The following is a 21,112-nucleotide window of genomic DNA, read 5'->3' as shown; positions in this document are numbered from 1 at the left end:
TATAAACAAACGAAGAAGTCACATGATCCTACTAAATAATTATGTACGTTCATATTTCACAGTCCACGAGGCAGACAGAGTACAATTCATATCCATAAACTCCGTCCAGTCTGGGAATTGTGACGAGCATATAACATAATGTAATATCTTTTTGTATCTTCTTCTTGACTCCATCCCAACTCATCGTTTTTATAGACCGTTTTGTAAGCTCTCCTCATCCTCAGGTTGTAGGTCATTTTGTCATGGACAACGTCACCTAGGCCATGCTCTCGAACCATGTTATCTTTCTGCAGCATCCATATTTTTTTTGGTATTCCTCTAGATGTTCATAGAAGATCCATGGTAATTTGTTCAGATTTCCTGCGTCTTATGGTGCCCATACCATCCCAATTGCCTTTTCTCTACGTTACTATTAATGTCTGTTACACCCACGCTTCCTCCGAATGCGTGGGTGTAACAAACATTAGTTAGTTATTCCTCCGAATAACTAACTAACTAACCATCACGCCGCTTCCCCGCAGGGGTAGGCATTGGAAGACAACATTGAAGATTTATTCGTCACATACCGGCCGAAATGTTGGAAAGTGTATACCAAAATTGGAATAAGCGGGTGGACCATTTAAGGCGCAGCCGCGGTCAACATTTGAATGAAATAATCTTCAAACATTTAATTATATGGACCGTACTATCGATTCAAATAAAGATTTCATGCATTTTTCTGAATTTTATGTGTATTTTTGAAAAAAAAACCGATAGCTACTAAAAAATCACCCTTTATATATACCTATATATACATCTAACGGTGACATCATCGTTGTCATGCGAGGACTCGAAGAGCTCACATTTCGCTCTCTCACATAACTAAGTACCTAAACAAGTACAGTATTTAAGTATCTTCCTTATAAGTGGTAAGGCCAAACAGGCATTTCATGGGAAAATACAATATCACTTTTCACTGTCCAAATAACAAAAAAAGTCAAAAAGAAATTGATTAGAACCTATGTATGCAGTTTAGTTCTCTATGGTAGCAAGAAGGAAATAATGAAAAAAATGACAAATTAAGAGGTTTTAAAAAAGAGTGAATGGTATAACAAACTTTTTTTTTAATTACCTAACGTCCAAATGGCTCTGAAATCTAGCTACGGCTTATGTAACACCGCTTATCATGTCCCTACTCAGGCTTCACCTTTATAAGTTTCATAGCCTTTGCCTAATCGTAAGTGGATTTACTCTTTATGTTTGAAGTTACTATAATTTCATGTAATTCATGAGTGAAAATTCTAGGCAAAAACACTCGCATAACAAACTTATTAGAAACATCTGAAAGCAAAGGAAGGAAAATGATAATTACTCGCACAACTAAATGAACTTTTGACATCTCAACATAGATGAAGATAAATATGGAAGTCTGGGCTTTTACAGGGCTTACGACTGTCATAGGCTAGGTCAAGTGATTACTTTAGACACGTGTAACATTCATCAATTCCACCTATGATTGACAATCACACAATTTTCAATGTTCTAGATTGCATTGCTGTTTCATAGATTTGTAACATTTTAGAAATGTGTGCCTTTCATTTTTTTCTTCTTTTCCATGAGCCATACAAATGGAGGTCTGTTGCAGTTAGTGTGCAAAATTATTTTAGGTTAAAGTAATTTAGTAAGTACATAATTGACGTATGAATCTGTAGTCCACAGAGATGACATGACTCATGGTGATAAATTTAATAAACCTACGTGTTTATTTTTGCTCAGAGATCCTTTCTTCTTCAATCATAAAGTCTTTGATTTTAGATCAACAAACTGATCCATAATAATTCTTATCTCGGGTCGAAATACTTAGAACTGCATCCATTAAAACGAACGCTTTGTTAATAATGCACCAATTTACAGGGTGGCGCAAAAATAATCACCCTATAGGAAGATGTTATAATTTTAGCAAATGACGTCATACGTCAATCATATTCGACATTTATAAACTAGACAGCTGTAGTATACGAATTTATTGGTAAAACGGGCATAAATGTATATTGACACTGGCGGCAGCCACTTGACGGATACCATCTTTTTTACTTAACAAACAAAGTTGTAAAGGTCCAAATAAAGATTACCATCACTCAAAATCATTTTTAAACTTACTAACTGACTAACCATCACGAGAATAGAACGCCACACCACTCTGTCTTTGCAAACATTCTTCGCCTCTTCCACGTTCATGCATCTCCTCATACATATCCGACAGTTATTTATTCTCCTAACCCGACCACTTCAAGTATTTGGCATACCTGATCATGCCAAGTTTTTCTCGGTCTCACTCTGCTCCTTTTTCCAGTTACATTCGCCTCATTTTTACCGTTCTTTCCTCACTCATTCGTTCTACATGTCCAAACCATCCCAACACACCTTTCTTAATTTTATCGATAATGCTTATCTCAGCTTTGCATTCTTTCCTTATTTCACTATTCGAACATCTATCATACATTTTTTTTAATTCATTAATAAAGATATTTAAAAACAAAACTTAATGATTAATTTTGTGGCACTCTGAATTTGTTTGTATACTGCAGCTGTCTAGTTTACAAATGTCAAATACGATTTGACGTACTTCGCCAATTGCAAATTATAACATCTTCCGGTAGGGTGGTTAATTTTGCGTCACCCTGTACAAACAGCACACTGGTTTTATTATAAAACACATCGATAATTACTATATATATATTGAGGTCGTGCACATATGTGATGATTTCATCGATTAAAAAACGCCTTTGTGAATATTATCGTTGTGCATATAGTTTCATACTAATTTACTAGAAGAGAAAAGGGAGTTTTCATCCTAAGCTGACGTAGAATTCACATTATTTTGAGTGTGTTCCAATCTTTGTTCACTAATCTGGATTTGTTCAGTTAAAAGTTATTTATATTGATATCTCAGAACTAATGAAGTCTCCTTGTATCTAAAATAGGCAGGCACACATATTTCATGAAGGTCTCTGCTAAATAAAACGTTTTTCTCATGTCAACAATAGATGGTGCCGAGATGCACGTGGAAGTAGATGTCAATTTAAGGATAAATAGAACTTGGGAAAATTAAGTATTGTGGTTGTCAATCACGACGCCTATGACAGGTCGTAAGCCCTGTAAATCCCAGACTTCCACATTCTTCATCATCTATGTTGAGATATCAATATGACGTAGAATTCTACAATTGTTAAGAAATTTTAAGCACTAAGCATAAATTTCGATTCGCAGATTTTTTATTAAAAAACATTTTGTTTTATTTGAATCAAATAATACTAGACATCACTCGTGGCGGACAGCATTCATGTTTTTAAATAATTTCATTGAATCACAAATTAAGCATAATGAAAATGTGTGCCTTCCATTTTTTACATTTGATAGACTAAGCCATATCAACGCGTGGTCATGTACAGCTAGTGTACCTACAGTAAATCCCCTACAACGTTGAGATAGATAGGGATTTTTTATAAGGGGTTAATGTTTTAAATTGTTTTAAATTGTATTCTAGCTGGTGGAAATGTCTAATGAGTCATTTAAACTTAAAATACAATTTAAAAACATTACCTTCCCTATAACGTCCCCTCCGATAACGCGGTACCTATCTCAGCGTTACAGGGGGGTTTTCTGTATATTGAAATATCTTTAACAATCGGTAATTTTTTTTGGCAGTTTTTATTTTTTTATATACTTCTGTAGTACGATTATAATCAATCTTTGTAGTTTTGAGGCATAAAACATGTGCATATACTTTATAACCACAAAATGCCGAAAACACCATTACTCTTTATGTAAGAATAAATTTATTTATTTAAATAAATAACTCACAGTATTATTTGTTCGCTTTTGCTGCCGACCGCAAAACTAAGGAAAATATTTGAATATAATGCGTTTGAAATAAAACCACAAAAGCTATTTAAATCGCGAAACGTGCTATGAAAATCACAAAACATAGTCTAAGAATGTACTTCTTTTTCATATTCATAAATTTATATATTTTAAGGTGGAGACTGACTGGAGCATTTCGTCGTAACATAACGTCGTAACATCGCTCGCGGCGAGCATCAGCGAGCATCCGAAACTATGGATGGAGCGCTCGGCTCGCTGTACTGACTATACGAATGCTCGCATCGTAACGTGTTACGTTACGACGAAATTTGGAGGTCAGTCTCCACCTTTAAATTTCCAACTACGTACGCTATATAAATATTTTTTACCGTCCTTTCCACACTCATTCGTTCCACGTGCCAAAGCCAGTTCAATTTCTTAATTTTTTCGATAATACTTATTTTAGACTAGCATTCTTTCCTTATTTCTAATATAGTTAGAAAGAGGAGCAGGGCTGATTAAATATTACCTATACTTAAAGCGGTCAGGTCAGGAGTCGGAATAATCGGCGGGTATGTATGGGTCCGCCTCCGTAGAGTAATGGTCAGTACACTCGGCTATAGTTCTGGAGGTCCCGGGTTCGATTCCTAGGGGGGGGGGTATCATAAATATATGTGATTTTTTCACTCTAATATTTATTCAATATTACCCTGGACTGGTACCTGAAGCGGGCGGCTGATCACCTTTCCTTCATGTGTAAACGGTCAAGATAACACTGCGTTTATATGATGCAGTGCCCTTTGCACCATTGGGGTGCCGATAAGGGTTTGAAGGACTATGTATGTATGTGAAGATGTATGAACGTGGAAGAGGCGAAGTATTATTTGCAAAGATAGAGTTGTGTGGTTTTCTATTCACTTAGCCTACCCCCGAAGAAGTGAAGATGGTTAGTTAGTAGATATTTCATTGAAGTTTCATAGCTACAATAGCTATATTTCAAATTAAACAACAATTTCAAACAGGAAATCATCTGTATAGGGTTCACCACACAGCCTGACCAAAATATCTGTTTCATGAATATATTAACACACTTTAGACGGGAAAGGTATTCCTACCCGTCTTAGTTTATATATTTATATACAAAATAACATGATAAATAAAAATATATAAAACGACATATCGCTCACTCCTTTCAAGAACGTCATAAATCAAAAATCGTCAATTTTGAGTAGTGCATGTTTTCGGAATGTCCAGAAAATGTACTTTATCCCAGCAAAAGAGGCATATTTTTAACTTAATATTTACCCGCTACAGGGCAGAAAGTATTCATTTTGCATTTTGAAGAAAAGGTATTGTTTAATAAATTTTTTTAACATACTAAATATTTTTCAAATGGAGAAAAAACCTTCAGGTTTTACCTAAAAACATCTGTTGCACGGTGAAAAGTTCAATAAGTGGCTTGATATTTATTTTTAATACATTGTATTATATTTTTAAACTTTAAAAACGTTCTCCTGAAAAACCAAGTTTTTTCATTTATGACGTTCTTGAAAGGAGTGAGCGATATGTCATCAGATTAATAATTGAAATATAATACTTACACTTTAAAAGCATCGAAAAAATAAGAGTTATTGGTTTCTGCCATAGAAACCGAAATCGGATGATTCTCTTTTTCCTTATCAGCTGACTTGTGACTTGTGACACTAAACCACAATTATTTACTGGTACATAGTTTGTGTGGATGTTATGATAAACTTTGTATTCCTTTACAAACACGCTCAATTAACTTTGACACATATCGATTTGATGCTAAACACATGATGTTTCACAATAATATTTTCATCATTTTCATATTATTTTTTGACATCTCTTCAAAGGTGAAGAAGAATATGGAAGTCTGGGCATTTACGGGGCTGACGACCGTCATAGGCTGGTTTAAGTGATCACTTTACACACGTGTAACATTCACCAATTCTACCCATTGTTGACAACCACACTACTCAAATTCTTGGAAGTTCTATATATATGAACCAATTTTTGAAACATTATTCTTGAATCATTAAAACTTCATTAGAGACATATATTGGTGGGTTGAAAATAAGCTTTTTATTGAGCAAAAACTCTCATATCAGTATATGAGGTCCGAATCCTGGATTATAATCACATACATGAGAAACGCCATCATTTTAGTTCTTCGGTGATTTTTTTGATTGCCTCTGAATACAACGCAACAATCAATACATTTTGGCTTAATTTTTTCATACAATTCTTGAATGTGCGTTTAATTGTTTCATTAAATCAGTCTAAAGGGATATTTTAAAATCAGATTCACAATAATTTTGTAAATATTTCATTGATTAAAGAAAACACTTGTTTTTTACCACTTGAGTTTTATTATGGACTACATGTTTCAGAAGTTAAACTTCCATCATTCAGGTCTGTATAATAATATACAAATTTTGTCCGTTTTCATTATGTTGTGGTTGACACATTTGGCTAATATACATGTTATTATACAGACCTGAATGATGGAAGTTTAACTTCTGAAACATGTAGTCTATAATAAAACTCAAGTGGTAAAAAACAAGTGTTTTCTTTAATCATTGTAACATGTCTTACCACAAAGTTAATGCCGAAACAATAAATAAAATAAATATTTCATGATCTAATTATTTTCGTTATTGCTGAAGACCTCTATTTGGAGTATATTACTTAATTATAGGCGTTCAATCAATTTGTTATTGATAACAGAAGGGCTGATTGACAATATTTTTTATCCACCTTATTTTTTTATTCTTATTCCAGTGATGGAGTTTGTCGTCAGCTCTCTATACAATTCCAATCTCTTATCATGAGCGAGCAAATCTTTTATTCTTACTGTCCCTGTCCTCATTTGATATTTCTAAGCCACGATTCATCTCCCTCCTTGGTTTTTTCATTCTTTCTTCAATCGTCCTCAAAATAATATATTGAAAAAGCGGTACTATTTGCTTCCTTAGCACGTGCCCAAGATATCAGATATTCTTCATCGTCCTGAGGTTAGTAACACATTTTCAGCTTGTATTTACTTTAAAAAATCATTCTTTAAGTTTTTCATTGGTATAAACAAGTAATGTTGATCGCAAAACTGATTAGCAGTGGTTTTGTGGGTAGGTAGCATTAACATTGCACAAAATACTAGGATCTTTGTAAGAAGAGTATGAAAATCCGAAGTTGGTTTCATATTTACTGTTTTTTGTTAAGAATAACCTTAATTTTTAGAAGCTTGCCTGCAGGATTGTAAGGATAGGGAAGCTATATGTGAAAAATACATCGCAAACACCCAGAACAATTTAATATAAATCTTTCTTGATACTTTGTATTGGCGGCAATCGAACCGCGACGCTGGCGTCGCGGTCGAGCGTCTACTCAACTACAATACGGCGCCTGCGTGTAGCGTCGTAACAAACACGATAGGGGTTTTTCTCGTAAAATACAGAAAGATCTACGAAGTATTGGGTCACCGGAACTGAGTTGTAGGGACTTAGCACTGTAGAAACCTTGTTCTTGAATCACTAGAACTTCACTAGAGACATCTATTGGTGAGATGTAAAGAAGCTTTTTACTAAGCAAAAACTCTTATATTAGGATTCGGACCTCAAATACTAATATAAGAGTTTCTGCTTAGTAAAAAGCTTCTTTACATCTCACCAATACTTAGCACTGTAGTTAAATGACTCAGGGTCATCTCTTACACTCGCCACCATTTCCCACTAAACTGACGTCACTTTATCGCGTTTGGAGCGATCTGTTCACAGGAAGAACCAAAACGAATCGTGGTCTTCCAGGACCGTCTTCAAATTGCTGGCACAGCCGTCGACCAGCTAAGTTGACGTCTCCTTCAAAACTGGTGCGGAAATCGTCGATTCCACTATCGGTCCGCTGATTGTATGGCACGGTATTGTTATCTTGGCTATATAGAGTCGCTAATCGCTGCTCAGCTGATATATCCACTATCATACCTTAGCCGGTATCGCCCGCGTCGGCTGTGATAAGCGAAATGCCTCCAACGAGAGTTTCGTCACACGTGGGGAATGTTTGTTGGCGCAAGATGCAAGGTGCGTCTTCAATAACACTTCTTCTTCGTATTTTTCTTAAGTCTGGTCAGTTACATGGCCTATGAAACCATATAGCTGCCCAGACTTCCACATTCTTCTCCTTCTATAGTATGTCGAGATGTCAAAAAAATAACGTAAAATATACCTACTGATTTGAGGTAATCCAGATTTGTGAACAGGCATTTGGACACACTCAAAATGTTGTGAAAAAACATCATCTCAATACTAGGAACATTGACAAGCATTACAAAACACTGATAAAAAATAACATCTGTACAACTATGTATAATGTCATCAGCTGGCTATACTTGCTTAGGTATTGGCAGAGGCGTGCATTCTATATAGGCAGTAAAGCAGTGCCTGCCCGACCAGTGCCTACTATCCCTTATCCTTACCCAACCCTACTGTCTACCCTGATTAAAAACTCCGTGCACGCCACTGGGTGTGATTACCTTCGACATTCATGTTATTAAATGAGCTTGTTTTAACAAACATAATAGTTTTCCTAGTGCCTTTAGTTTTTAAATATAGTTTTCCACTATTTGCCATTCGTGGCAATTGCACTATAATCTTGAGCACGTATTAATAATAAATTATAACTCGTATGTGAAGCATAGAGTTATTACCCGTACACTGCATGCCTGCCTTTATTGCCATGCTAAACAATATATGTAAATATATATATATATATATATATATATATATATATATATATATATATATATATATATATATATATATATATATATATATATATATATATATATATATATATATATATATATATATATATATATATATATATATATATATATATATATATATATATATATATATATATATATATATATATATATATATATATATATATATATATATATATATATATATATATATATATATATATATATATATATAATATATATATATATATATATATATATATATATATATATATATATATATATATATATATATATATTATATATATATATATATATATATATATATATATATATATATATATATATATATATATATATATATACGTATATATATCCATACGCATATTTCTCAAGTTTATAAATTATTATTACATAGAATTCAGGTTTTTTTGTATTTCTAAATTTTCAAGATAATTCATAATTTGGCCTTTAACTTCTGAAACGTGTAGTCTATAATAAAACTCAAGTGGTAAAAAACTAAGTGTTTGCTTTAATCATTGTAATATGTCTTACCACAAAGTTAATGCCGAAACAATAAATAAAATAATTTTAATTAATAATGTGAAAATTCTCTGTTTAATAGAATAAATAATAATTATGAAAAATCGTTTCCATGTGTTTTTTTCCTTTTAAAAATAACTTCATTAATTGATTCGGCAGTCACTTTGTAGTAAAATCTATCCATTTTTAATTTAATTTTATCCTAAGTAAATCCCATTTATTCTGAAAACCTGCGGAATGCATCGAAACACGTGCAAATCGAAACTAAGTAAAACTTAAATTAAAAAATATTTTTATTCTTTATTATTATGATCTGTCGAACGTAACAACAGCACACACAATAATAAACATTTATGGCATACAGCGTGTTTCTTGACAGCTGCTGTAACGTAGCACCTTCAATCTTTTTGATCGCAATGTTGTTTCATATTGGAGAACCTTATGATTTTTGATGCTTCTCAAGATTGTGAAATTAAACATATGAGAGAAATATGTGCTTTTCATTTTATTTCTTTTACTTTATCCTGACTGAGACACAGCAATGCGTAGCCGGGTATAGCTAGTTAAGTTAATTGTTATTTCGCGAGACATCGAATGCTTCACGATGCGTTAAAAAGTCGTAAATAAAAATCGGTAATAAGAAACGTTTGCAACATACCATTAGTTGCATACGAAAGGAAATTTAACAGCCTTTGTTTGGCCTACATACGTACGTTCATAAATGAGCGTAATTATTTTTGCACGAAAGGTTAAAAATACATATACATACTTAAGTATATGTAAAACATGAATACATTGGAAAAATCATAAAGACGGAATAATATTTTATTTATTGTTTTGGCATTCACTTTGTGGTAAGACATGATGAAATTGTAAAGAAAACAATTGTTTTCACTTAAAGTAGAGATAATTATTTATGCTTTAGTTTATATTTAGATCAGAAGATGGAAGCATCTGTAGCTTCCGAAACTAGTCGTTAAAATAAAATAAATATAACTCAAGTGGTACAAAACCAGTGTTTTATATTAAATTTTAAGAATGTATGACATTAAACATGAAAATTATTGCATTCTCATTTATTATTACTTCAATGCTTTTGGAATCTTTAATCCTAAGTGTGGTACGCTTCTGCGACTTTTTTTTAAAATTACCTAACGTCCAGGTAACTCTGAAATCTAGGTAAATCTTATGCAACACCCCTTATCATGGCCCTACTTAGGTTTCAAATTTATAAGTTTTATAGCATATACCTACTCATGAGTGGATTTAAAATTAGTTACTAAAATTTCATGAGTAAAAATTCTAGGCAAAAACACTCTGGTGGTTTGAAACGTGGATGTATGGACAATTCTCAAAATATCATGGAAGGATTTAACACAAATGAAGCTATGGTAAAAATACTCTACAAGGATTGAAAATCCAACGAACCATAAAATGCCATAAATCTGTACCAGGGATATATTTAAAAAAAACAAAGAACATTATTCTCTCCATCTCTAGACCATGATGCAAGGGAGGATGGAGTGTTAAATCTGTCTGAGATGGAAGCGACTATCTTGGCTTAGAAATATAACAAAGCTCCTAAAATTTTGCTTACATGTGTGAGTCTGACAGCAAGCCTAGAGCTTATCGGACACGGGAATGCGACGGAAAGCTTTTAATGAGAATGTATAGACTCTTTTTTGGAGGTTATAGGTGTTTCTTTGGGTATTTTGATACCTTTTTCATATTTCACATTTGCCAGAGTGAACTTGATCAACAACTAAGGCTCGCAGAACGTCTAACTATCTCGCATCATTTATCATACTGCGAAGTCCTATGCACTAATTTAGGGTAAATCTGTCTACAACTTTAATAGGCGTCTTTTTACTTACGTTGTGGTTTGTGTTATTCACACTCGTATCTATATACGCCTTAAATGTAAGTTTGTCATATATACATATTTTGATTATAATATCAATTAATCACAATAGATGTCTCTAGTGAAATTCTAGTGATTCAGGCACAATGTTTCGAATTTGAAATATATGTATATATAGAAGTTCCAAATTGAGAAGTGTGGTTGTCAATCATAGGTAGAATTGGTGAATGTTACACGTGTGTAAAGTGTTCACTCAAACCAGCCTATGACGGTCGTAACCCCCGTAATGTCCACACTTCCATATTCTTCTTTATCTGTGTTGAGATGTCAAACAAATAATAAAATTGAATTGAATTTAATCTTCTTCATTTGGTCCATACAGCGCATTAGGGAGCGACCACATGACCTAGCGCCAGCAACTCAGCCCTGAACAACAATTCGTTACATAGATAACATATTTTTATAATACAGTAGCAAATGCAAAGATTCGAGTCGGGTTTTATGTATTGTTCTATTGACCTTTTAACTGCAGTAGTTAAACCAATATGTTCATGTTCTGCAGTTAGTACGGAGGTAACTGTAGATAATGACTATTTTTGCGTAAACAATAGTAAAGTACGGCAGGTATAATATCATATAATATATCGTGGGTGTACAGGCAAAAAACGTAAATTCCAAAAATGCAATATCGACTCAATGATGCAGTATTTATTACCGGGGATTTTATTCAGGCTAAAGGCTTTAAATAACAGGGATTTTAGGGTTAACGTTTTTTACCAGTATACCCACGTTACATAAATCTATACACACGCCAGTTACGATAATTTCTCAGGAAAGCGACGATTTGATATAAAGTTGTACAAATACATATATGATATCATTATGAACAGTGCTTTTCCTAAAGTTCAGTGAATAAAGTAATTTTAATAAATAATTAAACAAACAATATTTTGAAGAAAAAAAACTTACCATAGTGGTAGTCATGTTTCACAGTCGCCATATTCTTGAACGAGCTTTTGAGAATCACTTAAATTAATTATTAATATGTGTGGATAAGTTAATTTGTATTAAATCGGGATCCGTTTTATTATTATGCCGATGTTTATATATTTATTATGCGAAGTTGCTGTTAAAACGATGTATATAGATATAAAACAAAACAAGAAATAAATTGCGCAATTTAAAAAAAAGTGTAAAAGTTTTTAGTTTAATTTCTAGAAGCTGTTACGTGAATCGATGTTTGACAAGGCGATTCGCGCCATTTGATCTGTTTCATACACAATATCCGGTAGTTATTTACAAAATGTTTCTTATCAAGCCGCCATCTTCAGCGTGGCAGTTTCAGAATAACGTACGGCTAATTTTTTAAAACACAATGAACTTTATGATAATGCTTATCAATTTTATCTACTGCACAACGCCGATACGAACAAACGCGTATACTGGTGGAGACTCTCACGGGGGACGCTCGTCGCTCGCGGAAAACAAGATGGCGGAAAGCGGGAAAATCAAAATAACGTTTTTATTTTACGAATTTCGATTTCGATTGGTCGGGAGTGGTGGGTGACAAGGCGCGCGGGCGAGTGATTGGATTTTGAATTCGGAGGGGTGAATGTCAAAAGTGAATACAAAATGGCGGAGCCTGAGTTTTCCTAGTCTATGGATCGTACTGCCTACGAAACAACGGTCTTATCAACACTGAAAACAGCCCGGTCGAGCGCTCTTATCGCGGAAGCCGACAGAGGCGGTGCGTCTAACGCGGGTTTATATACTTATTTATTTGAATCAAAATTTTTATTTAGTCAATAAGTACCTACATAGATAGGTTTATTGGTATAAACAAATTATTTACTGTTTCGGCATTCACTTTGTGGTAAGACATGATGATATTGAAAAAGAAAAACACTTTTTTTTACCACTTGAGTTTATTTTATTATAACGACTAGTTTCGGACTAGTCAGCCTCCGTAGTATAATGGTCGGCATGCTCGGCTACCGTACTGGAGGTCCTAGGTTCGATTGCCAGGGGGGGGTTAAATAAATATAAGTAATTTTTTCACTCTAACCTGAAGCGGAGGGCTGATTAGCTTTCCTTCATGTGGTCATGATCAAGATAAGACTGCGTTTATATGATGCAGTGCCATATGCACCATTAAGTGCAGTTGAGGGTTTGAAGTTTCGGAAACTGTGCTTCCATCTTTAGGTATAAATATAAGTGTATATTTAGACCTGAAGATGGAAGCATAGCTTCCGAAACAAGTCGTTATAATAAAATAAAATCAAGTGGTAAAAAAAAATTGTGTGTTCCTTTTTGACATCTCAACATATATGAAGAAGAAAATGGAAGTCTGGGCATTTACGGGGCATGCGACCGTCATAGGCTGGTTTAAGCATTTACCATTTCTACCCATTATTGACAACCACACTACTCAAATTCTTGGAACTTCTATGTACATTGTTCAAATTTGAAACATATGGTGAGTGAAAAAAGTTTTTTTTTCAAATCTTTTAATTGAAGATTATCTAGATTTGTGAGAATGAATTTGGACACACTCAAAATCATATAAATTATTTATTGGTTTGGCATTAACTTGAAGTCATATTTTACGAAAATGGCGCTTTATAAATAATTCCAATTTATTTCCTTTAATATTATTACCTTGGTGGAATACGATGATGATTTAAATAAAATATTTAAAAAAAACGGTTTATGTTTCCACTTGTTGATGAGAACATCTGTAGTTCTCGAAACTAATCGTGTTTACATTAATTAACAAAAAACAGGTCTTATACAAGTTATTTAATTTTATTTTTTATATTTAATTATAAAATTTTTACTAAGATTTTCACTTTGAAATCTCAACATACAAAAGATAAGATGAATATTGAAGTCTGGGTATTTGCAGAGCTTATGACCTGTCATAGGTTGGTTAAGTGATCATTCGCTCACGTGTAATATTCACCATTCTATCCATGATTGACAACCATACTTAGGCACTACTTTTATTGGAACTCATGCTAATATCATATAAATCTTTTTAGTATGCGTTTACGGCAGTATCTATGGGTGATTTGAGAAAGTTTTTATTTGGCTAAGACCCTTTTATTTCATACATTAGTATGAAAGATCCTTATTGAATTATTTTGCATACTGGGAAATTTTCAATTTTTAAATTTTGATTGAAAAGATCACATGTCGCTCACTCCTTTCAAGAACGTCATAAATCAAAAAATTTTGATTTCTCAGGAGAACGTTTTTAAAGTTTAAAAATGTAATACAATGTATTAAAAATAAATATCAAGAACTTTTTACTGTGCAACAGATCTTTTTAGGTAAAACCTGAAGGTTTTTTCTCCATTCAAAAAATATTTAGTTTATTTAAACAATAATTAAACAATACTTTTTCTTCAAAATGCAAAAACAACACTTTCTGCCCTGTAGCGGGTAAATATTAAGTAAAAAATATGCCTCTTTTGCTGGGATATAGTACATTTTCTGAGCATTCCGAAAACTTGCACAACTGAAAATTACCGATTTTTGATTTATGACGTTCTTGAAAGGAGTGAGCGATGTATTTATTTGACCACCCCACTCTGGGAATCGAATCCGGTATCTCCAGCGTGGTAGCTAAACACGCCAACCATTACACTACGCAGGCGGACAATATAAATATCGATTAAATATATAAGGTTGCCAAAATCAAATTCAGTGACGTGTGCGCCATTTAGGGTGAGTGTGTGAATTTCGTCATAACACGAGCCGCCCTTGAACTTACTGACTCTCTGACCGAACTATAAATTTAACTATAACTTAACGTACAGTTGGTAGAGTCAACAACACCCACACATTGACTTGTGCTACTAATACCAGGGTTTATAATCATGTAAATACTGTATCCGTTCAGGAAAAGTACAATAAGTGCAAAAAACTTGATTTTTACCGAGGCTTTCTGACTTATACTTTTGTTATAAGTAAAATAGTGATATTGCTTATTGCATATCTCTCCTTATCATTCATTATTCACTTTGTGTAATACCACTTTTATAAACACTTATTCGTGACTGCCGATTTCGGAAAATCATTCCATCATCAGGTCATTAAAATAAATATTGACAATTGTATAAAAATAAAATTTTGAAAGAGAGAAAGAAGACAAATTAATCACAATGGGAATATTTATAAAAGTGGAAACGAAGTTAAATGTACTCGTAGTTGGTTACTAATAATGGGTAATTATTTATTGATTGCTTTACTTGTTTCTAATTTTTATAGTTTTTCTAAACAAAGACCAGTTTTATTTTTTAATGATAAGAATGATAAGGAGAGTGTTTTATTACCATACCACAAAGTAAACAATGCTTTTAATGTAGAAAATAAATTGCATATCTCCGTGATTTGTAAAATTAAATGTTAAATAAAATTTAATACTGAACGAGGGATTAAAGCTTGAACACGTGTGTACTTTTATATTTTTTTACAAAAATGTTAGTTATATCAGTATATAACTATTTTTATGTCTCCCGGTTTCGAGACGTACCCGTCTCTTCGTCAGGATAATTAATCACTACAACTTGAAATATTAATAGTATTGAGAATATTAAAAATATAAATAATATTTATTCTCCAAGTATTTTAGCCATTGCTCCTCTTGTACCGCTTCCATTTCCTTAAATCTTACCTTTCTGTAGGCCAGACATTCTGGCCCGTATGATTCTAGTAGGCAGCTCCGTGGGCCACAATGTCTGGCCCGGCGTAGGTATAACTTTCATCACTGATTTCTCTATCACCCAAGTATATTCTACCAAAAAAAAATTTAGATCTTAATTAACATGGTCATATGAATTGCCAGACAGAGTGTCCCAAAATTAGGGAATCAAAATATTTATTTTAATGGTAGAAAAACGTCTTTTTAGAATAACGGTAGAAAAACATTTTTTGATCAGAGTAGCTGATCAGTTATGAGAAAAAATGGTCAGAGTGGAAAAGGTTAAAACTGCTATTTTTGGACTTAGTCACTTTTGCCTGTACGGTGATGACATTATTTATATTATATTATGATATTTGTACACATATGTTTTGAACTGAAAGAGTCCGTTGGTCGACATGAGGACGGTGGATGGCTATCGGCTATTGGTCGTCAGTTTGTAAGCGTTTAAATTAAATTATATATACATATGTGTGTATACATCATACATATGTGTCGCATATATGTTATAGGTTGACGCACTTTGATCGTGACTGTAACTCATGCGGAGAAAACAGAGAGCTAGGGTTCATAGACACATCCATTTATGTATTAAAAAAAAAGATAAAAATAGCACAAAAAATCATACGATAATGGGACCAAAATCGACCTAAAATTTAATTTTCTCAAATAAATGGTAGAATTTAAATCAACACTGATTCAGAATTTTGTAACTTCATAAATCAGTAATCAATTTTTATAAAAAAAAATGAGTACTGAATTAGGACATATTGTCCAATAGTCAATCATTACACATTAATGTAGGACATTTTTATTTGATTGTTTTTTAAGTAATTTTATATGAAATTTCAATTCCAAACAAAAACTTTTTTTTTTGAAAAAGGACTACATCCCGAAAATGCATTTTTTTTAATGGAAAAATATTAAATTAGATAAGTTTTCTACTAATGAAAAACAATTTTTCACAAGCACAGTGTTTTTTTCATGATTCAATAAATAAATAATTCAATAAATTTTCACCAAAAAAGTGTATTTTTGTACAATCAATTCATAGTACGAATAAAATAATGGAAACATTTTTTTGTATCTATTATTAATTTTTAATTATTTAGTAATATTTCCACCAATTTTTTGTCGATATTCTTATTGGTTTCAGAGTTATTGAATTTAAGGATGAAAATAAGCTCTTCGCACTTTTGTGGATCGATGATATTTTCATTGAAATGTGTTAATAAGTTGTCTGCCTCAGTAGTGTAATGGTCAGCACGCTCAGCTACCGTTCTGGAAGTCCCGGGTTCAATTCCCAGGGGGAAGTCAAATAAGTATAATTGATTTTGACTGAAATAAATTAATAAATTTGTTTTACCGTTCTTTCCTCACTCATTCGTTCTACATGTCCAAACCATCTCAACACACCTTTCTTAATTTTATCGATAATGCTTATCTCAGCTTTGCATTCCTTCCTTATTTCACTATTCGCACATCTATCATACATCGTTTTGTCGCACATTCTTCTGAGAGATCGCATTTCGACTGCATTCAGTTTACTTTCATCCTTCTTTTGCCAACTCCGTGTTTCACTTCCATACATTAGAGTTGGAACCAGGACTCCGTTGTGCACTGCCAGTTTAGCTTCCGCTGATAGGTTTAAACACTTAATATCTGATTATAACTCTATAATAATATCGATTGGTTTCGAGGCTAATAGCTTATTCCTTAAGGGTTTGAAGAAAGAAAAAGAATAAGGGAGATGCCCACATACGAGTATCTTGTTTTAAACTTTATGTATCCTCCAGATCATGGTCTATCACTTCGTTCTTATCACTTAACTGTCCACCATTCTTCTTTGGTTGCTCATGCACCATTAAAAGAGGAAGAAAATAACCTTTTCCACGCGAAAAAGCAATAATTACAGAATGCAAAGATTATGTGTTGATATCCATCTTAAGGTTAAAAAATATCTCAACATGGACGAGGAACTTTCTCACGACGCCTATCATTAATAAATGACAGCTCGTAAGCCCCCTAAATGTTAAGATATTTACTTAGCACAGAGATCTTCGTCTCTATTGAGATATGTATCTTTGTACCTTGATAATAATAAATGTGAGTTTATTATCAATTGTATGACTTTTTTTAAAAATTTTAATGTAATTTGTCATTATTTATAATATTTTTATGTCTGAAGGTAAAATGTCATTAAAAAAATATACTGAGATAACTCTCATGAATATCGGATGATAACCCATAACTCCGGTATTCATGCGCAAAGATTTAGGGTTTAATCCGGCATTCATCTTCAAAGATTCAGGATTTAAACCGGTATTCATGTTCAAAGATTTAAGGCTCAATCCGGTATTTGTATTCCAGACTCGGAAAAGTAAAAAACATGTATCCATAATTCTATTTATTAAATATTTTTGTATTTGTATTACTTTTTTTGTTCATTTATAATAATAATAAAACCCTTATCCGCACCCCAATGGTGCAGAGGGCACTGCTTCATATAAACGCAGTGTTATCTCGATCGTTTACACATGAAGGAAAGGTGATCAGCCCTCCACTTCAGGTACCGGTCCAGGGTAGTATTGAATAAATATTACAGTGAAAAAATTACTTATATTTATTTGACCCCCCCTGGGAATCGAACCCGGGACCTCCAGAACGGTAGCCGAGCAGGCTGACCATTACACTACTGAGGCGGATAAAATACATATGTATTTTTTGTTCATTTATAATTATTCATATTTATTTTTTAAAACAAAGTTTATACATAAGTCACACATAAAATATTTCCAATTAATAGTTTCCATTACTAATTTTGGATTAAGGTTTACAAGACTGAAAAATAAATAAGAAGGTTATAAATATAAAAACACTGCAAAATGTAAACTTTAAAGCAATAAAAGGTACAGTAAATAGGCATATAAAAAAAAAACAAAAGGTAAGTAGCATGTTTAAATGAAAAAAAAGAGAAAAAATAACTAATCGCTAACACAAATATCTTTCCATAAGATTTATTTTTCAGTTCAATCATTCATTCATTTGAATCCCTGACTGGATTCTATTTTATAAAAGTTTTACTATATTATCGTATTGGATTGAAATTAGAAACATAGAAATTAATATTGACCCAAAAATATTATTTCTCTGCCAGTTTTAAAAGCGTGTCCTTGCTCAGTCGATAAAACAGCCATTCCTCCGTGTCGGTAAGGTTGGTGGCGCCGATTAGTTCGTAGAATTTCCGCGCGTTGTTCCACCTCAACACGTGGAAGTCGAGCCGGCAGCAATTTGTCTCCACGGCGACCTGTCAAAGTTGCAAACAAATATTAACAAAACCGGCGCTAGCGGTTACCTCGAGATGCGTCTCCCAGCCGCGCGACGTCAACAGAAGTGTCGTTAGTGGAGGTAACAATAACTCACGAGGGGAAAGGTTCATTGCTTCTTCAAACTCTTATCCGCACCCTATGGTGCATAGGGCACTGCATCATATAAACGCAGTGTTATTTTGATCGTTGACACAACAACGAATGAAATGTGATCAGGCCTCCGCTTCAGGTACCAGTACAGGTTAATATTAAATAAATAATTTTTCGCTCTAATATTCAATAAATATTAGAGTGAAGAATTATTTATATTTATTTGACGCCCCCCCCCTGGGAATCGAACCCGGGACTACCAGTACGGTAGCCGAACCTGCTGGCCATTACACTACGGAGGTGGACTACTCAAATAAAAGTAAAAAATGATATCCTGACAACTTGAAACCTTAAGCTTTTGCAAAATGATAAAAGAAAAACGAGAGAATGACTAAAAAAGTATATTTGGCGAATGCGAACGGGAGAAGTAGTAGTAGTAGTAGTAGTAGTATAAAAGAATGAATGAAGTTATATAAGTGTTTTTTATGATACTTTGCTGATGCTTTGGCATATTTTATAAACGTTATAAAATATTTAAGTGGTTTAAAATAAAAACTACTAAGTATATTATTTTAAACCACTTTTGTTTTTAGTGATTTTTGTTGTTGTTGGTGATTTCGACGAGCATCTTGTCATATTCAGGGATGGATATGTACTAAATTTAAAACAGAGATATATTCAAAGTTAGGTGAGTAGGTGGGGTAAAGGAGTGGGTAATAAAGTGAGGTTTGAAGTATTGAGTGAGGGATGGAGGCGTGTATTAAACGAGAATAATAAAAAAATATATTAAAGTACATTAAAATGCTTTTTTTTGGCTAAATGTTCAATAAATTACTACATGAATAAAACAATAATTAAAATTTAAAAATAATGCAATGAAGCTATTACGTTATGTTACGTAACGGAAAGGCGAGGTATCGTATAATGAGGTAACTCAAAAAGAGGCATCTTTACAACTTGCAAAAAGCAAAGAGGGGTAGAGTGGTATCCAAAATTTATATTTGTTCATTAAATATGCTTTAAATGTAATGAATTAAGTTGATTTTACCTTGGCCAACGCTTTAATCATTTTCTTCCCAGCGCCTGTCAAACGACACTCCGGTTTGATGTAAATATCTTCCAACATCAAAGATTTTCCTTCCCACGTCGAATATGTATTGAAAAATATCGCATACCCTATCAGACATGTATTCGTTTCATCGCTAGCTTCGGCAACATAGCATTGAAACAATGGCGGTTTAGTTTGAAAAGCATCACGAATCAAGACTAAAATAAAAATATGATAATAAAGACATATTTAAAAATATAAAAAATAATAAAAACATGTTTTTTGTGATAACGTACCATCAGCTGTGATTTTCGGGCCATCTGACATTTGTTCGTAGTCTGCAAGCTCCTGAACATATATTAAGAGAAATGTTTACAATTTTACATCTTTGGTTATGTTATAAATAAACATTGTTTGCCAAAACTAACCTGGATCATTGTCATGACATCTTCCATGTCGTCGGGGTGAGCTGGTCGTATTTTTATTTGAGATTCCATTTTTCTTACTTTGATTGATGTAACAAGATCAAAGGTGTAATTTTTTCAATGCGTTATTCTTTATAAACTTGGCTTAATAAATATTTTGTTATCGGAATTGCAAAAAATAATAATCTGATAGGATTATATACAAATAATTATCTCCTTATCGCTACAATAGCAGACTCTATGGGCTAGTAGACGAACGAAAAGTAGATTACTGTAAAAAGTTTGGAAAGAGGGCTCCTACATCGCTAAAATAACTATATTTGAATGATTAGGGTTATTGCGTTTTTTTTTTAAACTGAAGTAATAATAATAGAAATTGATAACCTTTTAAAAGCTACTTCAAGGGCTTTTTAATTAATATGCATGAAAAAAATCTGTGATTCAATTAAGGCACAAATTAAGTAAATAATCTTGTGAACAAATGAGTT

At 32.9% G+C, this 21,112-nt stretch overlaps 2 protein-coding genes across 4 annotated transcripts in view; both read right to left on the bottom strand.

Moving 5' to 3' along the window:
- The window catches only part of LOC148303102 (uncharacterized), a 97,423-nt gene extending 84,684 nt beyond the window's left edge, over positions 1-12,739 (bottom strand). For all 3 annotated transcript variants that reach the window (XM_088270426.1, XM_088270427.1, XM_088270428.1), the window contains exon 1: positions 11,997-12,739. In XM_088270426.1, the coding sequence (XP_088126552.1) occupies positions 11,997-12,027 (31 nt within the window). In that variant the 5' untranslated portion in view covers positions 12,028-12,739. The remainder of the gene's footprint in view (positions 1-11,996) is intronic.
- Positions 12,740-18,149: 5,410 nt separating this feature from the next.
- Positions 18,150-20,889, bottom strand: LOC148303101 (thialysine N-epsilon-acetyltransferase-like). The gene is made up of 4 exons (XM_088270430.1): positions 20,628-20,889; positions 20,496-20,547; positions 20,200-20,417; positions 18,150-19,039 (listed from the first exon to the last, which is right to left on the bottom strand). Exons 1-4 carry the CDS (start codon positions 20,694-20,696, stop codon positions 18,875-18,877), a joined length of 504 nt encoding a protein of 167 aa, XP_088126556.1. The 5' UTR covers positions 20,697-20,889; the 3' UTR covers positions 18,150-18,874.
- Positions 20,890-21,112: the final 223 nt, after the last annotated feature.

This window comes from Brachycentrus maculatus, unplaced genomic scaffold (genome assembly GCF_059751285.1).
Source record: "Brachycentrus maculatus isolate JH-2025_06_01 unplaced genomic scaffold, ASM5975128v1 h1tg000386l, whole genome shotgun sequence".
Lineage (NCBI taxonomy): Eukaryota > Metazoa > Arthropoda > Insecta > Trichoptera > Brachycentridae > Brachycentrus > Brachycentrus maculatus.
This window is presented reverse-complemented; position numbering and strand designations above follow the sequence as displayed.